At 45.1% G+C, this 26,850-nt stretch overlaps 1 protein-coding gene across 2 annotated transcripts; it reads left to right on the top strand.

Moving 5' to 3' along the window:
* Positions 1 to 1,574: 1,574 nt before the first annotated feature.
* LOC122034511 (phytochrome C-like) lies at positions 1,575 to 6,972 on the top strand. 2 transcript variants are annotated; one of them, XM_042593796.1, is made up of 6 exons: positions 1,575 to 1,639; positions 2,151 to 4,333; positions 4,444 to 5,260; positions 5,834 to 6,127; positions 6,301 to 6,509; positions 6,584 to 6,972. In XM_042593796.1, the coding sequence occupies exons 2-6, from the start codon at positions 2,281 to 2,283 to the stop codon at positions 6,634 to 6,636; spliced, it is 3,426 nt and encodes a 1,141-aa protein (XP_042449730.1). In that variant the 5' UTR covers positions 1,575 to 1,639; positions 2,151 to 2,280; the 3' UTR covers positions 6,637 to 6,972. The 2 variants fall into 2 exon arrangements, with proteins under 2 accessions (XP_042449730.1, XP_042449739.1); XM_042593805.1 differs by lacking the exon at positions 1,575 to 1,639 and having other exon boundaries at positions 2,523 to 2,665; positions 2,772 to 4,333.
* Positions 6,973 to 26,850: the final 19,878 nt, after the last annotated feature.

Below are 26,850 nucleotides of genomic sequence, written 5' to 3'. Positions count from 1 at the left end.
GCAATATTTCAAATATTGAAAAATTTAAGGATAAAAGAGTATTTAATTTTTAAAACAGTTTAAAAAAATAATAAATTATTTTTAACAGTACGAAAATAGGAAACGGATCCTCTTTAACCTGCAAACATATCGGATAACTAGACCCTGAATCCTTATTTATCTGAATCTCCTTTAAAATAATATACTTAGGGTACCGTTTCATTTATACTCGTGCCTAAATTCTGACCAAGAACGCCAACTTAAGTTTAAAGCCTGATGAATTTATGAAAAAAAAAAATACAAATTCAATCCGTAAATTTTAACAAAAAAAATAAAATAAAAATAGCCCCCTAACGTATATAAAATACCTATATTTTATGAAAGAACAACCCACTAAATATACCTAAGTTTAAAATAGTATCAATTTACCCTTTTTGATGATGTGAGAGTAAATGAAATAATATTCGAAGTGTGTTGTTTTGAAGAGATCCGGAGTTTTGGTTCTAGAAGATCCGGACTGCTATTGAATAAATAATTCAGATCTCCTAGATCCTAAATCCTAATCGTCTCTAGATCCCTTCTAAAATAACACACTTTGGATATCTTTTTATTTACATTCACAGTTTAAATTCCGACAAATAACGCCACATTGAACATACTTAACCTTAAAACAATATCAATCTATGAAAAAAAATACAAATTCAATCAAAGCTAACAAATTTTGATAAAAGAAAACTAAAAATAGCCCCACCAATATTTATAAAATACTTATATTTTATCAAAAAAATATGACATATCTAAACTTAAAACAGTATCAATTTATCATTTTTGATGTTATGAACATAAATAAAACGACATTCAAAGTGTGTGGTTTTGGAGGGGACTGGGGTTCAGGGTCCAAGAGATCCAAATTGACAACTAGTTCGGATCTTGGATCATAAATCCTAATCTTCTCCTGATCACCTTAAAAGAACACACTTTGAATACTATTTTATTTATGTTTACAGTCTAAATTTCTATTAAGAATGTCACACTGTAATCAAAGCTTCAATGAAATAAAATTAAAAATAGAGCTTAATATTTATAAAATATCTATATTTTATCAAAGAACATCATACTAAATATATGTAAGTTTAAAATAGTAGCAATTTATCGATTTTGGTGCCAAGATATTTGAAATGATTGATTAGCGGATTATTATAATAGGACATAAATTAATTTTAGACAGATTCATAATTTTTTTAAAAAATTATTTTTTAATTATTTGTCGGTCAATTGTAAATTATTATCGTAATTTATTTTCATTCATATAATTATATAAGAGACGGTGAATTATGGTTCTCTATTTTTTAACAAAATAGAAAACTAAAAAAAATAATTTGAAAGAGCGTGAAATAGTTAGGCCCGTGATTGGTACAAGTCGTCAACTCCCAAAGCCTTGGTCCCATTGACACATGCACTGCCTCCTTCTCCAATCCTCATCCTGTCCGCACATCTAACTGGTCCACTTCACTCAAGGTCACGTGACCACGTTGATCTCTGTTTTTCTCGACACCTAAAAAATGAAAAGAAAAAAAATTACAAAATAAAGTAAAGAAATCTCGATCGATGGCGTCGTCTAATCACGAGTTTTTCCTCTTCCTCTTCGTGCTCCTCTCAGGTTCCTCGATCTCTTCTTGCTGTTTAAATCTTTCTATTGTTTTTTTTTATAATTTCTTCTGTCTAAAAATCATGTACAATCGTAGTTAGGACGATAATAATATTATTATTAAATAATAATAATAATAATAATAATAATAATAATATATAAAATGATTAGTTGTGGATAAAAGTTTATCTGGATCCAATCGTCTTGTTCCTCACTGATCCTAATAAATAAAAGTTCTGCCATTAATCGGCCTTCTGGTGTTTTGATTTCGTCGCGGTTTCTCAGATTCGATGGGGTTTGAGGGGAAATTAATGGCCAAATTGAAGATAACTTCCGCTTTGGATGCTTCAGTCAGAATCTGGAACATCGCCTTGTCTTCTTTGCCCTTTTTCTCATCTTTTGCTTTGCTTTCTTTCTTCCTTTGGTTCCGTTGACAAAAAAAAGTTATCTTTTTGTGATCTTGCCGACCATTTCCATGATCTAGGGCTTGAATTGGCCATTTCCGATGAGTTTTTTGGTTCAGTCCTTGTTAGGTCTATTGCTGTTGCAGATGTGGGATAACATGATATCTTGCTGTTGTTCGAGAGATTAACCGAGAGGTTTCGGCTTTGGCGAGATTGGTGATGGTCTCGGAGGCGGAATAGATAGATTTGATGTCGTCCAAGTCGAATAAAGCGAGCGGCTCCCGGAGCAGCTCTGTGCGCTCGAAGCACAGTGCCCGCGTGGTTGCTCAGACAACCTTGGACGCCAAGCTCCATGCCGACTTCGAGGAGTCCGGGCAGCCATTCGACTACTCTACTTCCACTAGCGCCGCCAACCGGTCGAGCGCCGGAGACAATAGCGGCCTACCCTCCTCCTCAGTCTCCGCCTACCTCCAGACGATGCAGCGTGGCAAGTTCATCCAGCCTTTTGGCTGCCTTCTCGCCATCGAGGACCAGGGCTTCACGTTGATCGCTTACAGCGAGAACACGCCGGAGATGCTCGACTTAGCGCCTCACGCTGTCCCCAGCATGGAGCAGCGAGAAACCTTGACAATTGGTACGGATGTCCGAAGTCTTTTTCGATCTCCAAGCGCGGTGGCACTGCAAAAAGCTGCTAGTTTCGGAGAAGTTAATCTCCTTAACCCAATACTTGTGCATTGCAGAAGCTCGGGTAAGCCCTTCTATGCAATCATGCACCGAATTGATGTGGGATTGGTCATAGATCTAGAGCCTGTTAACCCTAATGATGTGCCGGTTACTGCGGCTGGAGCTCTCAAGTCTTACAAATTAGCTGCCAAAGCCATCTCAAGGTTGCAGTCTTTGCCTAGCGGAAATATCTCTCTCCTGTGTGATGTTTTGGTTAGGGAAGTGAGTGACCTTACAGGCTACGACAGAGTTATGGCGTACAAGTTTCATGAAGATGAGCATGGCGAAGTGATTGCTGAGTGTAGGAGATCAGATTTGGAGCCATATCTTGGCTTGCATTACCCTGCTACAGATATCCCGCAGGCTTCGCGGTTTCTCTTCATGAAGAACAAAGTTAGAATGATCTGTGACTGCTCTGCTTCAGGGGTTAAAGTCATCCAGGATAAAAAACTAATTCAGCCTCTGAGCCTTTGCGGATCCACCTTAAGAGCCCCTCATGGTTGCCATGCTCAATACATGGCAAACATGGGTTCAATCGCTTCTCTCGTTATGTCGGTGACCATCAGTGAGGATGAAGATGAAGCTGGTGGTGTTCAGAAGGGGAGGAAGCTCTGGGGGTTGGTTGTTTGCCATCACACCAGTCCAAGGTTTGTGCCTTTCCCGCTTAGATATGCCTGTGAATTTCTTATGCAAGTATTTGGGGTTCAGCTGAACAAGGAGGTTGAGCTGGCAGCTCAAGCAAAGGAGAAGCATATCCTCCAAACACAAACACTTCTTTGTGATATGCTTCTCCGAGATGCACCAGTTGGTATCTTCACACAATCACCAAATGTTATGGATCTTGTTAAGTGCGATGGAGCAGCTCTGTGTTACCGGAACCAGGTTTGTGTGCTTGGAACAACACCTACTGAGACACAGATAAGGGATATTGCAGCATGGCTTGTGGAGTGCCATGATGGTTCCACTGGCTTAAGCACGGACAGCCTGATAGAAGCAGGCTATCAAGGAGGTGCTGAACTAGGGGAAGCAGTCTGTGGCATGGCTGCAATTAAGATTACTTCCAGGGATTTTATTTTTTGGTTTCGTTCACACACGGCGAAAGAGATCAAGTGGGGTGGTGCTAAACATGAACCTGTTGATAAAGATGATGAGGATCGCAGAATGCATCCACGCACTTCATTTAAGGCCTTTTTAGAGGTTGTGAAGAAGAGGAGTCTTCCTTGGGAAGATGTCGAAATGGATGCCATCCACTCATTGCAGCTCATTTTGCGTGGTTCTCTGCAAGGTGAGACTGTTGGTGATGATTCAAAGAAGATTGTCAGTACAGCAGTGGATGATGCAAAGATCCAATGGGTGGATGAACTGCGTACTGTCACAAATGAGATGGTTCGGCTTATCGAAACAGCTAGTGTGCCAATTTGGGCTGTTGATGCATGGGGCAACATAAATGGCTGGAATAGCAAAGTAACAGATTTGACTGGGTTATCTGTGGCAGAAGCTATTGGGATGCCTCTGATCAATCTTGTGGAGGATGATTCAATAGAGGTGGTAAGAAATGTGCTACGTTTTGCCTTGCAAGGTGAGCATTCTGTTTGGTTTATATTTCTTGTTTCTTTATCACAGCTTGCCTCTCTTTTGAATCTCCAAAATCAAATTGTGCATACCTTTTTTGTGTTGTTTTAATGACAGGAAAAGAAGAGAAAAATATTGAGATTAAGCTGAAGTCATTCAAACAACAGGATAGTAGTAACCCAATAATCTTAGTTGTCAATTCTTGCTGTAGTCGAGATGTGAAGGATGATATTGTCGGTGTTTGCTTCGTTGCACAAGATGTGACAGAGCAGAAACTGATCATGGATAAATACACTCGCATTCAAGGTGATTATGTTGCAATCGTGCGAAATCCCAGTGGGCTGATCCCTCCTATCTTCATAATCGATGAGTCAGGCTGTTGTTGTGAATGGAATTCAGCCATGGAAAAGGTGTCAGGTATAAAGAGGGAAGATGCATTTGACAAGATGCTTGTTGGCGAGTTATTTTGCCTTCATGGTTTTGGCTGTCGAGTCAAGGACCATGATACATTAACAAAGCTAAGGATTGTGTTGAACAGACTAATTGCAGGTGAAGATGCTGACAAATTCATATTTGGATTTTTTGACATTAATGGCAAATACATAGAAGCATTACTCTCTGCAAACAAGAGAAGGAATTCTGAGGGAAAAATCACTGGAGCATTGTGCTTTCTGCATGTCACCAGTCCAGAGCTCCAACATGCTTTGCATGTGCAGAAAATGTCTGAACAAGCTGCAGTTAACAGTCTCAAGGAACTAGCTTACATCCGTCAAGAAATAAGAAATTCTCTAAATGGGATCACATTTACACACAACTTGATGGAGGCAACTGACTTGACTGTGGAACAGAAGCAACTGCTTAGGAGAAAGGGTCTCTGTCAAGAGCAGTTGGCAAAGATCGTAGATGACATGGATTTAGAAAGCATAGAACAATGGTATGAGTCTCATTCCTTGTTCTGGTTTTTTTGGTCATTGTCATCTATCATCATGCTTGAGAAAATTACCAATGTCCACAAATTTGGAAGTTTAAATCTGGGAAGTCTTCTGCATTTGTGACGATGAATTGCCCAAATAAAATCAGTATGTGTATTTCCAGGATCCTACTGACAAGCATATTACTTATTTTTGATAAGTTGCAGGATACGATTCATCTATAAGTTGCCAGCTGTTTAGCCAAAATATAATCATGCACGAATGCAGCATTGTGCACGAATCATAACTCCAATATAGATTCTGAAAATTCTGATGCCACTTAAAATTATCAGTGCAAGCAAAAGAAAAAGAAAAACAAGATCAAAATCATCCATAGTATTCAAGGTTTATTTTCCTGCCAAATGGAAATTTGCCAATCCAATGGTTATTGTGTTTGTGAAGTATTGACGGTTGTATTAAGTGACACTAATGCTCACCAAAATCCTATCGTACAATTCCACATTCTTCTTGTTTTCCAATATGATATTCCACACTACCTTTATCTTTATGTGTTAACATATATGACTTTTTTTCAGTTATATGGAGCCGAACTCAGTCGAATTTAACCTTGGTGAAGCTCTGGATGCAGTAGTAAACCAAGGAATGACACTAAGCAAAGACCGTCAGGTGGCGCTTGTTCAAGATTGGCCTGCAGAAGTAACATCTATGTACTTGTATGGGGATAATTTGAGACTGCAGCAGGTTCTAGCAGACTTCTTGTCAAGTGCACTTCAGTTTGCACCTCAGGCGGAAGGATCCATCATACTCCAAGTCATTCCAAGAAAGGAGCGTATAGGTACTGGAGTGCATGTTGTCCATCTTGAATTCAGGTAAACTTGTTCTGAATAATCGTCTGGAAATCAAGTATTATTCTTTTTGGTGCATGTTGATCGTGTGGATACTCTTTGCTTGATTTAACTCACACGGTCACACCTGAGTCAAATCACCAAACCTTGAAATCAAAGTTGCATGTGTACAAACACAATATTTGCTCTATTTGCAGAATCATCCACCCTGCACCTGGAATTCCTGAGACTTTAGTGCAGGAGATGTTTCATCACAACCAAGGCATCTCACGAGAAGGCCTTGGTCTTTACATCAGCCAAAAGCTTGTAAAGATCATGAATGGCAATATACAATATCTTAGAGAAGCAGAGAGATCATGTTTTATCATCTTCATCGAATTCCCATTGGTTCACCAGCACCACAAAGGTAGGAGACATTGTAAATTAACGTACTAAGTGATTCTAGATATGACTGACTATATTGGCCTGCTTGCGGTACAGGATCAGGCACCCAAGTTTCATCAATGAGCAAGAAGAGAAGTCAATTAGCATAAAAAAAATCAATCAGTTAAACATGGAAGCAGACAAGCACAATCGTTGACGACCAGTATCGCAAAAATCTTGCATCGTGCATGGAGCATTGAGGCAGCCAATGTTTATATTGGTCAAACTAGGAGAATAAACAGGGTGATGTTTTCCTAGGATTCTTATCGTTGCCATTTAAGATAAAATTAGTGTCAGCTTACTGCAAGTAATGGTTTAGTTTGATTAGCCTCAAACTATCACGGATTTCGACAACTAATAAAGATGTCTTAATTGTACTGTACTTGTTAGTGCAGCATCAGCTGGATCCTAGCGAGGTCTTCCCATGGACTTGTGTTTTTCATTAACAATGAGGATCTTGTTTGGGTGTGCATCTGAATGGAAGGAGAGAAAAGTTCTTTGTAACACTGTCGGAGCTTTTTTATCAACTATTTGGTGTTCTCCCAATTGAGTGGAAGCGGGTGGACGGATGGATATAAAATTTGGAAGATTTTGTTGTTCTGGTTAAATGTCGTGGATCGTTGGATCATCCGTCAACGAACTTGTCGACTCATGCTTTTTCCAAAGTGCTTGAAATGCACTCTAAAAAAGAGAGCTTGAAATGTACTCCAAATAAGAGAGCTAGATTGACTGTGGGACTGATTCTAGGGCTACTCTGATACTCAAGTTAGGATTCATTTGAAGTGGTGTGTGAGAAAAAAAAAATGGAGAAGAAGGGTAGAACCTGGTCTAGAGTTTTTAGAAAAGTAGGAATCCTTTGTCATTACCTTCGTAAGAGAGCATCTCCATGTCAGATGAAACATCATCATTATGGGGGCTGGTGAGGGGATCAGATCTGACAACATTTAATTGCCGCTACGCTCATCCAATGTCACGTGTTTGTAAGACAACATCTAGGAGATCGGGTTTGACAACCTCGTAATTGCTCTCCCATTCTTAGGATGTCACGTGTGGAATATTCACAGTTACGTTCAATGAGTCTGCCAGGGTGTAAGCCTGTTTTAAGCAAGGAAAAGGAGAGGTCGATGTAGAATGACCTTGAGAATAGATAAAATCAGGATATGTGAATGAGATTGACTTGATGTTGAGATCTAATGCAGAGAGAGGACGTTAACAAATGGGATATATATATATATATATATTATCCTGTCCGAACTGTGAGTTGATGAAAGCAGGGGACGTGGTGCTCTCTGTTGGCTCCGCGTAGACGCCGGGATGAGGTAGACCTCCGGCGAACCTGCAACAAAGTCGGGCAGGGAAGGGGTTCCCGGCGACGATCCTCCGACGCTCAAGTCAAGCGAGAAGAACGCTGAAGAAAAATAAGGAGAACTGTAGCTACAGTATGGTTGATTGCATACCTCCGTCGAAGTCTGGGGGTCCTTATATAGGCCTTCGGGGAGACGCATGCACGCTCATCGATGCATGCGCGCTTCCCTAAACATACCTCAAAATGGATGTGTCAGAAAAGCACGTCTGACGTCATACCGCAACCGTCCGAGCATATCTCTGACATGACAGTGGAAACTTCCACCGTATGATTCTCTGTCTGGTCCGGCCGCCGACCATGCTGTCTGTCAGCGGCACATATCTCGAGAAGGATATCTCTGCCCGTCCCCTTTGTACTCTTCTGCACCTTCTGTCTTTTATCGGGCTGAGCGGGAGAGACGCTCGGCCATACTGGTTGTCCAGGGGGGACGCAAGCGGGGTCGAGCGAGTGGGTCACTCGGTCATATGCTCGGATGAATAGTGCCTACGTTGGCCTACGACCTAGCTGAGAGGCCGCTCGGCCCAACCAGCTGTCGTATGTGGATTCCTGAACGTCGGAAACTCGACCCTTAGTCAAGTTATCTTCGTGTCAGCCTGGCCTTCTGCTGCGGCCGATCGGCAAGGTGGCCTCCCGCTCGGCTCACCTTTTACGTTGATTGTCTCGACCTTGACCTCCATGTGCCATTAACCTCTGCCCGCACGGGACCTCTCCTTTGCTACCAGATCACATGCCTCCCCCTCAAGTCTAGTCGAAGGAGGCTGCAAGTCCGACTGACTGGACTTTTGGCCTGGCGACATGACGGCCGTTCCGCAACTGATGAGAATGCCCATCCGCTCGGGTGCTACGCAAGTGGCTGCCGTTCGGCGTGACACCCACTGATACTCGGAGAGTTCGACTTGCTGGTGGTTGTCTCGCCGACCCAACATCGGTCAACGCTGATGTCCTCCGAATCTCCTCGGAATTCATGCAAATCCTCGCCATTAAGGCCAAGCACGCGCCCACGCCTGCATAATGATGCTCATTAAATGCGACATATGAGTCACCACCACGTGACCATGCAGTCGTCACCGCCCGATCGTACCGTCAGGGCTGATGTGACATTTGGCCCTTTTAAATTCGACGGCCTGCTCCTCGGATCCCTTGACCTGGATCGGACGACTTCGAGCGGTCGGGCCCAAGCTTTAAAACTCGGCCTCCTCTTACTCTGTCGCTTTCGCGTTATCGCGTGCGTGCATTCGAAGGTTCCTGCTCTGTTCTCCGGCGAACTGGTTCTTCGCACTCCGGCCATTTGCTCTCTTCTTCAACCATCTTTTTTTCTGTAAGAACTCTCTGCCCCTTGTTCCTTCGTTCTTTCACGTTTTTCTTTGCCCTCCCGCTGTGTTTGCACTCTCTTAGCATTGTTCCGATCACCTTTTTCATTGCCCTCTTCGTTTTTCTTCGGCCTCTACTCTTCGCATTGTTCCGGCGATGGCCAGCACCTCTCAGCCTTCTAAGCTCGCTCCCGACCCATGGTACACGACCATGGAGTCGCGGTTCGAGGCGCGGGACGCTGAGAGCTTGATCAATGCCTTTGACCTCCCCTCTGATTTCGAACTTATTTTGGCCTCACCTTCCGATCGGCCGCACATCCCGTCGCGCGGCACGGTTTGCTTTTTCCGTGACCAGTTTGTAGCCGGTCTGCGGTTTCCTCTCCATCCCTTCATCGTCGAAGTTTGTAATTTCTTTGGTATTCCGCTTGGCCAACTCGTGCCTAATTCCTTCCGCCTCTTGTGCAGGGTAGTTGTGTTATTTATAATCCACAACATTCCCCTCTGTCCGGAGGTTTTCTATTACTTTTATTACCCCAAACAATCCGAGCTAGGCACTTATCTGTTCCAGTCTCGGATTGGCTTGGTCTTCTTCGATAAGATGCCCACTTCCAACAAATATTGGAAGGAATACTTTTTCTTCCTTCGTCTTCCCGGGCGGCTCCCTTTCTTGACTAAGTGGCAGGTCAGACCACCTACTTCCCCCGAGCTGAAGAGGTATAAGACCCGGCCGGACTACCTCCAAGCTGCAAATATGCTGGCCGGCCTGAAGCTCGATATCAATAAGCTCCTACCAGAAGGAGTGATGTACATGTTCGGCCTGAGTCCGAGCCGAACCAGACTCCCGAGCAGCTTTGGTAAGCAATTAACTTATGCATTTGTCTTGAGTCTAACTGATTTTCTTCCTTTTACCTCGCAGCGAATGTCGTAATGGAGTCCGTGCTATTCGGAATTCTGAAGAAGAAAGCAACGGCGATCGAGGCGGCGGCCGCCAAGGAAATAGAGCGATTGGATATCGCTCCGGTCGGCTCTCACGAGGGTGAGAGCGAGGCTGACGTAGGGGCATCGGCCGCCCAGACTTCTCCAGTTGAGGCGATGGGTGCAGCATCTTCCAGCAGGGAGCCGACCGCTCGGGAAGAGGGCTCTGACCCAAAGGACATTCTTCCCCTTAACCGGAAGAGACGCAGGATGGAGGTGCCTTTGCGCTCGGCCGCCTCAACCACACCAGTGCCCGGGCAGACGGGGTCTCTCTCTCCCAAAGGCAAAGCTCCATCAGTCGAGGTCCTTTCCTCCGACCGGACACCCTCCCAGCTGGATCTATTGACAGATCCCCTCGAGGTGGCGCCGGTCAGCTCCCTGCCTCCAGCGCCTCCCCGGCTTCGCCGCTTGGGCATACATTCAGCACTGTCCGATCAGCCGTCTGGTCCTTCGGTGTCCGCTCATACGACGCTAGGCAGACACCGCGTCATAAAGGCTGTCCTGCACCTCCCAATAGAGGACTATATGGCCGAATCCGCTCGGCCAACGACTCCTGAACATGTCATCACAATTCGTGGGCCTCTCGCCAAGGTATGGGAAGACACACGCGCTCGTGTTGCCACGATGTCTCTTGGCCAGGTGGGCGACAGCCACCTGCAGCATGCCACCGGGATGAGTTCCTTGCAACTTATTCGCATGATTTTTCCGTTCAGAATTTAAAAGCTCCTTTTTCTCTAGCGTTGGGTGGAAGACGTAGCTGTTGTCGATCGTCTGGCGATGCTGGAGGAAGAACTGAAGTGGCTCAAAATTTCTAGCGGGCTCTCCACCCCTCGAGCGCCCTCATATGCCGAGTTACAGAGGGAGCTCTCCAAGACCCAGGGACTGTTGGAGGCCGAGCGGAAGAAAACATCCGATCAGGCGTACATGCTGGGCCAACTCGAAAAACAGGTTAAAACTTATGACCGCAAGATAGAACTGGCGACCACTCGGAAGAATAGCGCTATCGTCGATCTGGACGTGAAGAATGTGGATGCCCGTGCCCTGGAATAGCGGGTAAAGGAATTGGCGGATATGTTGGACGGCGAGAAGAAGGGTCGTTCGACCGAGGTGGTGGCTCTCAAGGACAAGCTGAAGACCCTACAGGAGGACCTCGAGGCCTCTCACTCTGCTCTCAAGGAGTATCAGGAGGCTGAACCAAGCCGGTTCGCCGCACTGAGGCAGAAGTACATCCGCTCAGATGAATTTGTTCAGAAGGTCTGCGATCGGCTCGCCCATGCCTTCGAGTTGGCTATTACAGCCATGGCGGATTATCTGAAGGCAAAGGGTCATCTTCTGGAGTCCTTCCTAATTCCCGTCCGCGAGCATGTTGCCCTTCTTACCACTATGCCGAAGGATGTTTTTGACTTTCTAGAATGAAGTGTTTTTGTAGTTATGCTGCTCGGTTGGCGAACTTCCCCTTTTGTTTTATGAAAATTTTCTCGCGCTTTGCTGGTTTACTCTCTTTGGCCTAACATAGATAATCGTGTATCCCGAGCGGGTTGGGTTGATTTCCTCCTGACTTCTAATAATCGCCGCTCGTCTCTTGTTAACTGTTGCGTTTCAATGTTGCCTTTGGGCGATCTTCAAGCCCGGAGGGTTTATAGTTGCCAGTCCGACTCTGAGATTTAACGTTGCCGCTCGACGGTCTTCAGGCGGCGGAGTTTATAGTCGCCGGTCCGACTCTAGAGTTTCACGTTGCCGCTCGACGGTCTTCCGAGCGGGGTATTTATGGTCGCCGCTTTGACCCTAGAGTTTAACATCGCCGCTTGACGGTCTTCAGGCGGGGGGGTTTATAGTTGCCAGTCCGACTCTAGAGTTTTACGTCGCCGTTCGACGGTCTTCCGAGTGAGCTATTTATGGTCGCCGCTTTGACCCTAGAGTTTAACGTCGCCGCTTGACGGTCTTCAGGCCGGGGGGTTTATAGTCGCCGGTTCGATTCTAGAGTTTAACGTCGTCGATCGGCGGTCTTCCGAACGGGCTATTTATGGTCGCCGCTTCGACCTTAGAGTTTGACGTCGACCCTCGACGGTCTTCAGGCCGGGGGGTTTATAATCGCCGGTTCGACCCTAGAGTTTAACATCGTCGCTCGACGGTCTTCCGAGCGAGATATTTATGGTTGCCGCTTCGACCATAGAGTTTAACGTCGCCGCTCGACGGTCTTCCGAGCAGGATATTTATGGTCGCAGCTTCGACCCTAGAGTTTAACGTCGCCGCTTGACGGTCTTCAGGCCGGGGGGTTTATAGTCGCCGGTTCGACTCTAGAGTTTAACGTCGCCGCTCGACGGTCTTCCGAGCGGGATATTTATGGTCGCCGCTTCAACCCTAGAGTTTAACGTCGCCGCTCGACGGTCTTCAGGCCGGGGGGATTATAGTCACCGGTTTGACCCTAGAGTTTAACGTCGCCACTCGACGGTTTTCAGGCCGGGGAGTTTATAATCGCCGGTTCGACTCTAGAGTTTAACGTCGCCGCTCGACGTTCTTCCGAGCCGACTATTTATGGTCGCCGCTTCGACCCTAGAGTTTAACGTCGCCGCTCGACGGTCTTCAGGCTGGGGGATTTATAGTCGCCGGTTCGACTCTAGAGTTTAATGTCGCCGCTCGACGGTCTTCCGAGCTGAATATTTATGTTCGCTGCTTCGACCCTAGAGTTTAACGTCGCCGCTCGACGGTCTTCCGAGCGGGATATTTATGGTCGCCACTTCGACCCTAGAGTTTAACGTCGCCGCTCGACGGTTTGAAGAATCTTCGTCGTTCAGTGTGCATTAGTTATGCCGTGGCGTTTTCATGATCTTATTCCTACATTCAAAGGATAGCGCGAAATGGGAATACACGCAATTAATTACACAGGTGCACCTTTTACCCAGTTCAATACGGCTGGAGGTGATTAGCGTTCCATGGTCGTTCCAGCCGTTGCCCTTCTTGATCTTCAAGGTAGTATGTACTCGATCGGAGCTTCTCGACGACCTTAAAGGGTCCCGCCCAGGGAGCCTCCAGCTTGCTCACATCACCGACTGGCTTCACCTTCTTCCATACTAGATCGCCGACCTGGAATGTTCTGGGGATTACTCGCCTATTATAATTTTGCTTCATTCTCTGCCGGTACGCCATTAGCCAAACAACTGCTTTAGCTCGCGCTTCATCTACCAAATCCAGCTCCAGTTGCCTCCGCTCGGTGTTGTCTGCGTCGTATTGCTGCACCCCATCAGATTCGATCCCGACCTCTACTGACACGACAACCTCTCCTCTGTACACCAAGTAGAATGGTGTGACCCCCCGTTCCCTCCTTAGGAGTCGTGCGGAGTGCCCATAAGACGTCGGGGAGTTCGTCCACCCAGCTGCCCCCGAGGTGGTCGAGCCGAACCCTCAGAATTCGAAGAATTTCCCGGTTGGCGACTTCGGCTTGTCCGTTACTCTGCGGGTATACCACAGAGGTGAAGTGTTGCTCGATGTCGTACCCTTCGCACCATTCTTGGAGCTCCTGTCCGACGAACTTCCGCCCATTGTCGAACACGAGCCGCCTTGGAATGCCGAACCGACATATGAGATGCTGCCAGATGAATTTTTTAACCATCTGCTTGGTGATCTTGGCCAGTGGCTCTGCCTCAACCGATTTGGAGAAGTAGTCCACCGCTACCAGTAGAAACTTTTTCTGCCCAGTTGCCATAGGTAAGGGTCCCACGATGTCCATGCCCCACTGGTCGAACGAACAGGATACCATGGATGCCTTCATCTCTTCCGTCGGTCGGTGGGAGAAGCTGTGGTATTTCTGGCAGGAAAGGCAAGTTGCTACGGTCCGAGCGACGTCTTCCTGGAGAGTTGGCCAGAAGTACCCAACCAACAGGATCTTCCTAGCTAATGATCGACTGCCTGGGTGTCCCTCGCAAGATCCTTGATGCACTTCCTTCAATATATATTCCGCGTCCTCCGAGCTGACACACTTTAAAAGCGGCCGGGAAAAAACTTTCTTGTAAAGCTGGTCCCCGATGAGGGTGAACCGACCGACTCTCCTTCTCAGAAGCTGGGCTTCATCCCGGTCGGACAGAGTGACTCCTGATCACAAAAACTCTACTATAGCCATCCTCCAGTCGCTAGGGAATGTGAGGCCCTCCATCCTGTCAATATGCGCTACTAAGGATACCTGTTCGATTGCTTATTGAGCGCCGATCGGTGTTATTGAACTAGCCAGCTTTGCCAACTCATCTGTTGCTTGGTTGTCTGCTCAGGGAATTTTTTGCACGACCTCCTCGCCAAAGCTGGTCTTGAGCCTTTCAAAGGTCTCCACGTAGAGCTTGAGCCTTGCATTGTTGACCTCGAAAACTCTTGAGAGTTGCTGAGCGGCGAGCTAAGAGTCAGAGAAGATAATCACTCGGCTTGCTCCCATATGCGGGGCGGCCTGCAGTCCCGCTATGAAGGCTTCATATTCCGCCTCATTATTAGTAGCTCGATAATCCAACCGAATGGACAGATGCATCCGCTCTTCCTGTGGTGAGATTAACAGAATGTCGACTCCGCTCCCGAGTCAAGTTGATGACCCATCCACATAGACCTTCCAGGAACCCTCAGGCTTGGGGCTCTGTACTTCCATGATGAAGTCCGCTAAGGATTGCGCTTTAATTGTTGTGCGGGGCTGGTATTGAATATCAAATTCACTGAGCTCAGTAGTCCATTTAATCAGCCGTCCGGACGCCTCTGGATTGAGGAGCACTCTCCCTAGAGGGTTGTTCATCATGATAATGATTGTGTGCGGCAGAAAATAGGGCCGGAGTCTCCGAGCGGCGAGGACTAAAGCGAATGCAAGCTTTTCGAGACCAGTGTAGCGGGACTTAGCATCCTTTAGGATATGACTTAAGAAATACATAGACCGCTCTTTGCTATTTTGCCTTACTAGCGCCGAGCCGACGACCTATTCGGTCGAGGATAGGTAAATACGAAACGGTTCGCCGGTGGCTGGCTTAGCCAGTACAGGTAATGAATTCAGATACACCTTTAATTCTTCGAAAGCCTGATCACACTCTGTGTTCCATTGGAATTTGGCTGCTCGACGCAAAATCTTGAAGAATGGCAAACTCCGGTCGGCTGTCTTGGAGATGAATTGTTACAAGGTTGTTATCCGTCCAGTGAGGCGTTGCACTTCCTTCATGCTTCGGGGCGGTGACATGTCCTGCAGCGCCCTCACTTTGCTAGGGTTCGCCTCGATGCCCCGTTCGGTAACAATGTAGCCCAGGAATCACCCACCTTTCGCCCCAAACAGACACTTCTGGGGGTTCAGCTTGACTCTGTACATTCTCAGCGTCCGGAAGGTTTCTTCTATATCTGCACACAGTTCGACCGCTCGGAGTGATTTAATAAGTATGTCATCTACGTATACCTCCAAGTTTCGCCCGATCTGCTTTCGGAACACTCTGTTCATGAGTCGCTGATACGTGGCGCCCGCGTTCTTCAACTCGAACGGCATTACCTTGTAGCAGTAGGTGCCGTCCGTCGTGATGAAACTCACTTTCTCCTGGTCTTCTCGGGCGAGCGACACCGGGTGATAACCCTGATATGCATCCAGCATGCATATCAACTCTCATCCGGCGGTCGAGTCCACCATTTGGTCGATCCGGGGCAGAGGGTAGAAGTCCTTCGGGCATGCCCTATTAAGGTCCCGAAATCGATGCAGACCCTCCACTTGTTACACGACTTGGAGACTAGCACAACATTTGCCAACCAGCTCGGGAATTGCACTTCCCGTATATGGCCGGCTTCCAGTAGCTTTTCAACCTCCGCTCAGATGATGACGTTCTGCTTCGCGCTGAAGTCCTGCTTTGTCTGCTTCACTGGCTGAGCGTCCGGTCGGACATGGAGCTCATGCTGCGCTACGCTTGGCGAAATGTCCGACAACTCGTGGGTTGACCATGCGAAGACATCATGGTTGCGTCATAAGCACTCGACCAGCTCCTCCCTCTGGTCTTCCTCCAAGTTAGACGCTATGAATGTTGTGGCTTCTGGCTGGTCGGGCTGGAGCTGTACTTCCTCCTTTTCCTTATAAACTAAAGTTGGAGGCTTTCAGTTACGGTATTTACCTTGAGGCGCAGTGTTTTCCGCGCGGACCTGGACTCGGCTCGGACCTGGACTCGGCTCGGACCATTTCCACATAGCATCGCCGGGCGGCCAGCTGGTCTCCTCGGACTTCGCCAACTTGGTTCTCCACGGGGAACTTGATCTTCTGGCAGAAAGTGGAGACAACCGCTCGGAATTCGTTGAGTGCAGGTCGCCCTAATATGACATTGTAAGTGGAGGGGACATCGACCACTATGAAGTTAGTGGTTCTCGTTCTTCGCAGCGGCTCCTCACCCAGCGATATAGCCAGCCTGGTCTGGCCGACCGGCAAGACCTTGTTGCCAGTGAATCCATACAAGGGTGTTGTCATCGGGAGCAGCTCGGCACGATCAATTTGTAGTTGGTCGAACGCCTTTTTGAAGATAATGTTGACCGAGCTGCCTGTATCAATAAAGATATGGTGAATAGTGTAATTTGCTATTACCACTCGGATGATGAGTGCGTCGTCGTGTGGCACTTCGACTCCTTCCAGGTCCCTAGGCCCGAAGCTGATCTCGGGACCCGTGCTCGTTCTTGACTGCAGCCTTCTGCATGAATCCTTAGCTGCCGAGCGTGTGACTTTCTGGCCCTGTTGGAATCTCCTCCCTTAGGGCCCCTAGCGATGATGTTGATTTCGCCCCGAGCAATATTGCTTCGATTTTCCTCCTCCCGAGCGGAGGGCCTCGCTCTCTCCTGTGAGGCTCGGGGGTTGTCCCTCGGTGGATGATGACGCTGCCGCTTGACCGACTTCCTGGCCCCACGTGGTCCGGTGTCCTGGTGTCGGGGGCGCGGATCAGGTGAAGGGGATCGGTGGTGATAGCTCCTAGGCACGGGGTGAGTGATTGGCGGAAGGCTCCGACAGTCACGAGTGTTGTGGGTGGCTGACTAGTGAAGTGAACAGAACATGAGAGTCCATACCTTTCCCTTCTTCTTAGGCCAATCAGCCGCCACATGCTGGACAGCTTGCCGTCTTGACTCGTGGTGTGGATGTACTCCTTCGGCTCGAGGTCCTCTTGGCGGTTGATGGCTGGTTGGTTGCCTCCGCTCGGCGAGTGCCAGCGGCTCTGCCAGTGCTTCTTTTCTTCTTGCCGTCTGGGCTTCCTCCACATTGATGTATTCATTGGCTTTGTGCAGCATATGGTCGTAGCTACGAGTCGACTTTCTGATGAGTGAGCGGAAGAAATCACCGTCCACAAGCCCTTGTGTGAACGCATTCATCATGGTCTCCGAGGTGACTATCGGGATATCCATGGCCACCTGGTTGAAGCGCTGGATGTAAGCTCGGAGCGTCTCCCTCGGGCCTTGTTTTATGGCGAACAAGTTGACGCTGGTCTTCTGGTAGCACCTGCTGCTCTCGAAATGATGAAGGAAAGCCATGTGGAATTTTTTGAAGCTTGTGATCAATCCGTCCGGTAGCCTCCGGAACCACCGTTGCGCCGATCCCGAAAGGGTGGTGAGAAATACCCTACACTTTACACCATCCGTATATTGATGTAAAGTGGTTGTGTTGTCGAACTTACCCAGATGGTCATCCGGGTCGGTGGTCCTGTTATATTCTCCGATCGTCGGGGGCGTGTAGTGCTTTGGCAGTGGATCCTGAAGAATGATCTCGGAAAACTGTCGATTGATCCGCTCGGGGGATGACTCAGCCTGAGGTGCCTTCCCCTTCATAGCATCCCGTACGGGCGCTTCATCTGATGACCCTTGATTGGCCTGTGCCAGCTCGGACGGAGTCTGGAATAATGCCCGATAAAATAGAATAGGGGCGGGCGGCGCATTCCTTGGAGTGCCGGTCTGACCTTTATTCTGCGCCCATGTGGAGTATTGCTCCGGGCGGTCCTCCTCCGTCGCTCGGCCACCTGACGCCGAAGTTGCCTGTTGTGCTAACCGCTCGGCTTGCGTCTTCTGTTGCTCCATGATTTTTGCCGCTCTTGCCTCAATATGGACGTCGAGCTCCTCCTGAGAGAGTGTCACGGTGTGTGGTTGTCCAACTCCTTCCACCTTCTCTGCTCGGATTCAGGTGTGTTCCCATAGACGGCGCCAATTTGATCCTGTCCGAACTGTGAGTTGATGAAAGCTGGGGACGTGGCGCTCTCTGCTGGCTCCGCGTAGACGCCGGGATGAGGTGGACCTCCGGCGAACCTGCAACAAAGTCGGGCCAGGAAGGGGTTCCCGACGACGACCCTCCGACGCTCAAGTCAGGCGAGAAGAACGCTGAAGAAAAATAAGGAGAACTGTAGCTACAGTATGGTTGATTGCATACCTCCGTCGAAGTCTGGGGGTCATTATATAGGCCCCCGGGGAGGCGCGTGCACGCTCATCGACGCGTGCGCGCTTCCCAAACATACCTCAAAATGGATGTGTCAGAAAAGCACGCCTGACGCCATACCGCAACCGTCCGAGCATATCTCTGACATGACAGTGGAAACTTCCACCGTAAGTTTCTGTCTGGTCCGACCGACGACTATGCTGTCTGTCGGCGGCACATATCTCGAGAAAGATATCTCTGGGCGTCCCTTTTGTACTCTTCTACACCTTCTGTCTTTTATCGGGTCGAGCGGGAGAGACGCTCGACCATACTGGTCGTCCGAGGGGGACACAGGCGGGGCCGAGCGAGTGGGCCGCTCGGTCATATGCTCGGATGAATAGCGCCTACGTTGGCCTACGACCCAGCTGAGAGGCCGCTCGGCCCAACCAGCTGTCGTATGTGGATTCCTGAACGTCGAAAATTCGACCCTTAGTCAATTTATCTTCGTGCCGGCCTGGCCTTCTGCTGCGGCCGATCGGCAAGGTGGCCTCCCGCTCGGCTCACCTTTTACGTTGATCGTCTCGACCTTGACCTCCACGTGCCATTAACCTCTTTCCGCACGGGACCCCTCCTTTGCTACCGGATATATATATATATATATATATACTAATTAATAAATTGAGGACTAAATTTAAATTGATATGAATAAATATTATAATAGTTAATTATAAATAAATAAATAAACATAAATGAATGTATATGGCTTTTGGGAATTTTTCAGAATTTAAAATAAATTTTAATGATATTTTGAAGGGATAAATCGGGTAGGAGGAAAGTATATTTAGAATACTCTGGTGAAGTTAGGAGTTAATTGAGTTTATTAACATATGATTTTAATTAAAAACCTATGAGTTAACGCCTCCGTCGTTTCTCGCACACATGCGGCGTTGCCCGTCGCGTGAATCTATCGGCGTCACCCTTGTACACGCTTGGTCGTCGGTGTTGCCCAGTTGTCACATGAATAGCCAATGCCGACGTTGCATTCCCGCTCTTCTCATCGTGTACAACCCTTGCAAACAGTCGAGGCTTGGCCCTTTTCCTTCCCCATCTTGAGTTGTTGTTAGGTCCTTTCTCTGTCAGAGTTCGGGCGCGACCGATGACCCAAATTGCGACTGCCCTCTTTATGCTATCAGGGTCACTCTCCTTGCGTCGTCTTCCTCCTGTTCTCCACCATAGGAGCTGCCTACCACTGGGAGCCTACTGCCGGAGAAAGTTGAAGTTAGGGGTAACGATAATTAAATCCTTGTTTTGATTAAAACTAATTATCATACATTGATATGGTTAACAGATATATTAATTATTAGATTTCTAGATTAATTAAGTTGATCAAGTCAGGATGTATTGATTTGTGGTTAATTGATCAATTATTAATAAGATATATATTGATTAATTATTTGGTTAAGTTTATTAATAGCTTTAATTGAATGGTTTGATTAATAAATTACTGATTAGTTGATTAATTAGTTGATTAACTAATAATTACAGATTTGTTAAGGGTTAAATTGAGTTATTAACAATTTAATTAATTGGAATAGTTAATTAGTTAAATTCTGATTAGTTGGTTGGTTATTCGTGATTTAATTTGATAATTAAGGATTACTTAGGGAATTTAATTTAGTTGATTTGTAGTAGGTTAATTAAAATTGGGGTTCAGTGAATTAAACTTGCATGCATTAATTAATGATAGAATTAACTTAATTAGAGTCTCCATGCTTTGAATAATGAATGGGTTAATTAGATTAAAATTTGTCTCATAAATGCTTTGATTGGTTAACAGCTTCATTAATTAACGGAGTCATCGGATGAGTGATCAATAGACTACCTAAATCTTATAGGTTGATAAAGTGTTAAATCCAAGCATTTAAAGATTTATTTAACTTGGTTAATTAATTATCATGTTAACTAATTGATGAAATAATAGAGTAATTAATTAAATTAATTAAATGATTAATCTCTGCAGACTATTCAGACTACTAGGAGTATTATGATATTTAGTTTTGCTTTGTGTCCTATACTTTTATGATTCAAGCTCGAGGCAAATCTTTGAGGTGAAGACGATTAGAATGATCTATAATAAGGTAGATAGTTCCTTCTGACTTCTGTAGTAATTTTTATTATTTAATTACATTGATTGCATAGTATTTATTATTATCTTGATATTTAATCTGTCAATTCTTAAACTTGGCCTTTTATTGTTTGACCTTATTTTAGTTTGTTTGATATTTGCATAGTCTTATTATTATTCATGCATGATGTTATTTATATATATAGAATGGTATCAAATCATAGCGTAGCTTGAGGTTTTACTCCTTGATGAGATTATAACTGTTTATTTGATTTGTATGGTTTTATATGTTTATGTTTAGACTGCCCACTAAATCGGATAGTGGTAGAGTGAGTTTATTTATAGTCCGTAGCTAAATGGTTACACATCTTGTCTGTCTACTAGACCAGATAGTGGTAGCATGAGTTTATCCGTAAATAGTGATATTTATATGCTTTGACTACCCACTAGATCAAATAGTGGTAGCGTAAGTTCACCTGCAGTTAGTAGCTGAGAAGGTAGATAGCTATCTTATCCTGTCTATCCACTAGACCAAATAGTGGTATCATGAGTTTGCTCACAAATAGTGACTGCTAACTAGACCAGATAGTGACAGCATTAGTTTGTGCACATTCAAGACTTGTTATATGTTTGTGATATACTTGTTATGTTCTTTTTTTGTGCATGTGGTTTTTGGATGTATTGTATGCACTCTGATTTATTGTTATACTGAGTTGAGCAGGTTAGTAGAGAGTTATATTATTATTTATGCTTTTGTTAAAAGATGAACTTATTAATGCTCTTACTTACTTGAGACTGCTTCCTTTGATCTCCTTATATGTAATATTATACACTATCTGTCTTATACACACTGTGTATTTTGTACTCACTACCCTTATTTTTCTTTAACTTTTAGGTTAGTAGATAAAGGGCAGATTGTGTTGACTACCCTAGTGTCACTTAGAGATCAGCACATGTCGGTCCCGCTCAACTTTGAGTTATTAAATTTTATTTTTCTACTATTTTGATTCGGTTGGTTTTTTATCGACTCTTTGAGTTTTTGTAGAATTGCAACAATCTTTACCTTGTTTAGTTTTAGTATGTTCACGTATTCATCCATACATACCCGCATTATCATTTAAAAACTTAGCAAGTTTCTATTTTACATCAACTTTTATTTTACAAGAAATAAGTTTGATATTGTTACTTATCACATTATCACTAAGGGGTACCGTCCAATTTGACGGAAAAGTATACCCTCGGGACGTGACAGAGAGAGATTCTGTTGCCGAGACTTAGAAAGAGTCTATCACCGATATTGCGAGGGAGTTTGTTGTCGAAATAGACAAGACTGTGAGGGAGTATGTTATTGAGACTGAGAGGAAGTCTGTTGTCAAGACTGTGAGAGAGTCTATCTTTAAGACTAAGAGGGAGTCTATCGGCGGGATTGAGAGGAAGTTTGTCATCGAGATTGAGAGGGAGTCTGTTGCTGAGACTGAGAGGGAGTATAATGCCAAGACTAAGAGAGAGTCAGTAGTTGAAACTGAGACTAAAGGCTGGTGTTAGGGTTGTTAGAGTGTATACTAAAAGCCTAGTTTTTTGTAAACATTTATTTTGAAATAAAGAATCACATTGGTCAAATGTCTATATTTATATGCTAAGTATAGTTGTTCAATTAATTTATATTATAGATAACATGGTGTGTGGTGTCACACACAGAAGATCATGTTATCAGTTCCTTATAAGTTATAAAAAGTAGCTCACGACTAAAATGGAAAGGAATAAACCATTGGAATATTCGTAGTGTAATTTGATATTAGTTTATCTTGACTATAAAATTACACTAGTATACTCTGAGTGTATTGAGCAGGACCATTTGAGGTAGTTTCTTTTTATACTGACTATATAAAAGAACAATACCTCTGTTATTATGGAAGTGTGTGTTGGTACAACCTTAGGTCAAGGTTGACCTGACTCGAGTTGACCTGACTCGAGTTGTATTTTGATGTTTGACGAGAAGAGAAAAGTTCTATTATGATGTTTGACGAGAGTAGAAAAGGTGTATTCTGATGTTTGACAGAATACAAACTTGGGAGATTGTGGGTGCAATCTTTGGTCAAGGTTGACCTGGTTGACCCGAGGTGAGTCGACCTGATTCGGGAAATCCTGGTGAGTGAAGCTAGGTGAAAGTCCTGGTGAGTGAAGCCAGGCAAGGGAAAGTCCTGGTGAGTGCAGCCAGGCAAGGGAAATCCAGATAGGTCAAGATTGACCAGACATCTGGTGAAAAGTCCAAGCAGGGAGCTTGGCACGAGAAAAGTCTAAGTGTGGAGACTTGGCACGGAAAAGTCCAAACAGGGAGCTTGGCACGGGAAAAGTCCAAGTATGGAGACTTGGCACGGAAAAGTCCAAGTATGGAAACTTGGCATGGGAAGTCGGAGAGGGCTTGGGAGCTCGTTCTCCGAATTGTGGTAAGAGAGGGCTCGGTAGCTCGTTCTCTGGACCGGATGGAGTCGGAGAGGGCTCGGTAGCTTGTTCTCCGGACTAGGTCAGAGAGGGCTCGGTAGCTCGTTCTCTGGACCGGACGAAGTCGGAGAGGGCTCGGTAGCTCGTTCTCCGGATTAGGTCAGAGAGGGCTCGGTAGCTCGTTCTCTGGACCAGACGAAGTCGGAGAGGGCTCGGTAGCTCGTTCTCTGGACTAGGTCAGAGAGGGCTCGGTAGCTCGTTCTCTGGACCGGATGAAGTCGGAGAGGGCTCGGTAGCTCGTTCTCTAGACTGGACATGGGAAGTCGGAGAGGGCTCGGTAGCTCGTTCTCCGGACTAGGTCTGAGAGGGCTCGGTAGCTCGTTCTCAGGACCAGGTAGGGTTTAGGGCTGGGAGCTCTAAACCTGGATCGGTCTGGTGACCGATCTAGTGATACGCTGGTTGACTGATCGGTTTGGTGATCGATCAGTGACCAAACAGTGTGTTCACACCTGATCGGTCTGGTGACCGATCAGTAATTATACAGAAGCGAAGAAGATCGGGAGAAGAAAGAGGGGGATCGGTCTGTGGACCGATCCACCTGAGTCCTGATCGGTCCACAGACCGATCAGACTTCGAAGCCAACTCTCTGTGAGAGTTGGTTGATCGGTCTAGGGACCGATCAGCCTAGGGCCTGATCGGTCCACAGACCGATCAGGAGTCTCCCAGACCGATCAGGTTGGAGCCTAATCGGTCCAGGCCTAGCCGTTGCGACACAACGGCTAGATTTCTGTATTGCTCTTTGTCTTCTTCACAGGTGCAGCAGGTGCAGGATATATATCGAGGTCGAGCGCCTCTACAGTAACGGTTCTTCTTGTTCCTCACTCTTGCGATCTGAGCTTTGCTGAGCTCTGTGTTTCTGAAGCTTCGTGTGAGCTTCCCTACTGGTTTTTCGAGCTGCTGGCATCGTGAAGTTGTTGCTTCATCGAACTCTAGTCGACAAGAAGGCAAGCAAAGTGTTGTTACATTTATATTCTTCTTGTTTTCTTGCTCTATCTTGTACTCCTTTATTGCTGTTGCAAAAGAGTTTGTGGCGAGGTTTCTCCACCCAGAAGGAGTTGTTGTTAGCCGGTTTTCCGGGGTCTCATCCACCGACGGATTGATAGGCTTCGTCCACCTTACGGACACGCCGAGGAGTAGGAGTATCATCTCCGAACCTCGTTACATCATCGTGTTTGAGGTTTGATCTTCTCCACTTTCGTTTCTACATTGTATTTTCGCTGCGCTAACCTAAATTGTAGGAAGAAACGATAATTTGAGGTCAGCTATTCACACCCCCCCTCTCTAGCCGCTATCCGAAGGTCCTAACAGTGTGTACTCTTAATCATGATATAATAACAAGCACATATACTTAATACTTATTTCTTTAATTTATCAAAGGGTGTGATTTAGCTCGTTAAATCAATAGGTCCGATAAGTTGGGAAATGATATTATTTATATGGTGTGTTGTTGATTATAGAATGAAACTGTGTCCTACTAATGTAGGTTGATGATGTCCCCTTGAGGAGCTGATAAGGATTGTCATGTAAACCTTGCAGGTGGACTTAGTCTGACATGACGATAAGGTTGAGTGGTACTACTCTTGGAGCCCAAGCTTAGGTGGCGGACCACAATAAAATAAAAAAGATTTTATTTTAAAATCTTTCCTAATGTGGAAGACATGATTTTGAAAGAGAGTTTTAAAATTAAATTTGACCTTTTATAGTTTTTACAAAGGATTAAGAGAAATGTTTAATATCTTTCCTTATTTTGTAGATTGAAAGGAAGATTTTAATTTTAGAGAAAACTTTCCTTATTGTAATCATCCACATGTTTTAATAGAGAGATTTTAATTTATAAAAGTTTCCTTTTATAACCAACCATGAAGGGAATTTTTAAAAGAGAAATTATTATTTTAAAAATTCCGGAAAAAATTAGGAAGTTTTAATTTTGTGTTTAAAACTTTCCTTTTTTGGAGGAGTTGTAGGGGCCGGCCACATTAAAGGGTTAAAAGGAAATTTTTAATTAAATTTTCCTTATTAGTCATTGGTAAGGAAAATAAGGAAGTTTTAATTATGTTTAAAACTTTCCTTATTTGCCAAGACCAAGGAATATAAAAGAGAGGGTAGAGGTGCCTCACCTCACAACATATCTTCTATTATTCCTTTCTTCTCTTCCTTAGTGGTGGCCGACCCTCATCCCTTCTCCTTCTCCTATTCTTCTTCCTTGTGTGGCCGGCGGCATCTTCATCTCAAGGAGCTTGGTTGGTGGCCGGATATTGTTAGAGGAAGAAGGAGAGATAGGAGGCTTTGTTTCTTAGCATCCGTTGGAGCTTGGTTGGTGGCCGAAAGTTCTTCATCTCTTGAAGATTGTTGGTGGCCGAAACTTGCTTGGAGAAGAAGGAAGCTTGGGTAGATTCTCATCTCGGTAGATCGTCGCCCACACGACGTCCGAGATAAGAAGAGGAATACGACAGAAGATCGTGAGGTCTATAAGCTACAAAATGTATAACTAGTTATTAGTTTCTACATCATAACTAGTTCATCCTTTTGTTTAGATCTTGAAATACCAAATACAAGAGGCTAGCGATTCTAGGTTTCAGATTTGTGATTCAAATTTGTGTTTCTTTTATTTTTCGATCTTGTCTTTCGATTGTTCTTAATGGTTGAACCTAGGGTTACTATAAGGAGATTAAATATTGAATTTCATTGAAAGACTTTGTCTAGGAAGTGGTGGATGATCCCATACCCAAGAAGACCTAGTGCCTCGCCATGTTTAACCTGGAAGCCGATCTCTGAAATAAATATTTAATCGAATTTATAACATGGGCAGATTTGGATTAATAATGTTAAACATTGTTTGCAATCCAAGTATAAACGTCTAAGAACAGATAAGTTAAATTTGGAATCAATAATGTTAAGTTCTGTTTGTGATTCCAAATTAAATTTTTAAAGAACACAATAGGTTGTTAAGAATGGTTTAGGACTTGTACAAAATTTTTGTACAGGGGAACCAATACGATATTCCGAATAGCAACCAACAATTGGTATCAGAGCTAGGGTTTGCCTCTATGTGTTTGGTTTTTAGTTTAATTATACACATGCCATACATATTTTAGGCAGGTTAACTCTGTGGTTGTAGACATTCTAGATCCAACAATTATGACCCTAATGTGATTGTGTGTGATTGGACCCTTGGACATGTCGAGGGCATTTTATGTGTGTATATGATTGTATGTATTTAATACAGCAGGAGCTGTATTTAATACAGCAGGAGCTGTATTAGTTTCAGGATTTTACATTTTTGTTTCGATCTAGATTACATGTACATTCCTTTGTGGAATATAGGATCAATATATGTAAAATTCTATTTTTGTCGCGGATCATATCCTTGCGAGGCGTGGTACTATTTATGGACCAGAGGTGTAGCGGAAAAAGAAGCAAGATAGATGCGGTGACTAGACCCGATTGCGGTGGCTAAAGATGACAGCAGCTAGGGTTGGCAGCACACGGAGGACAGTGATGGAAGAAGCCATAATAGTTGGAAAATTAATTTCCATATTTATTGCTTTTATTTACTGTGATGTGTGCTTGCATGGTTAAAATTCCTCACCTTAAATAACTAAGTGGGAGAGAGATTAGTAAATAAATTCCACTGTCTCCATTACTGGTTTGTAAGTGATACAACAAACTTGCGTGTTG

The sequence above is a fragment of the Zingiber officinale genome, chromosome 1A, assembly GCF_018446385.1.
Source record: "Zingiber officinale cultivar Zhangliang chromosome 1A, Zo_v1.1, whole genome shotgun sequence".
NCBI classification, from domain to species: Eukaryota; Viridiplantae; Streptophyta; class Magnoliopsida; order Zingiberales; family Zingiberaceae; genus Zingiber; species Zingiber officinale.
Note: the sequence above shows the minus strand (reverse complement) of the source record. Positions and strands in the feature narration are given on the sequence as shown.

What these genes read in the sequence shown, in the direction of transcription:
- LOC122034511 (XM_042593796.1), top strand. Translation starts at nt 2,281, where the DNA reads ATGTCGTCCAAGTCGAATAAAGCGAGCGGCTCCCGGAGCAGCTCTGTG. An exon ending in GCTACGTTTTGCCTTGCAAG is followed by an intron (nt 4,334 to 4,443) that starts GTGAGCATTCTG and finishes TTTTAATGACAG; the next exon opens with GAAAAGAAGAGAAAAATATT. An exon ending in GGTTCACCAGCACCACAAAG is followed by an intron (nt 6,510 to 6,583) that starts GTAGGAGACATT and finishes CTTGCGGTACAG; the next exon opens with GATCAGGCACCCAAGTTTCA.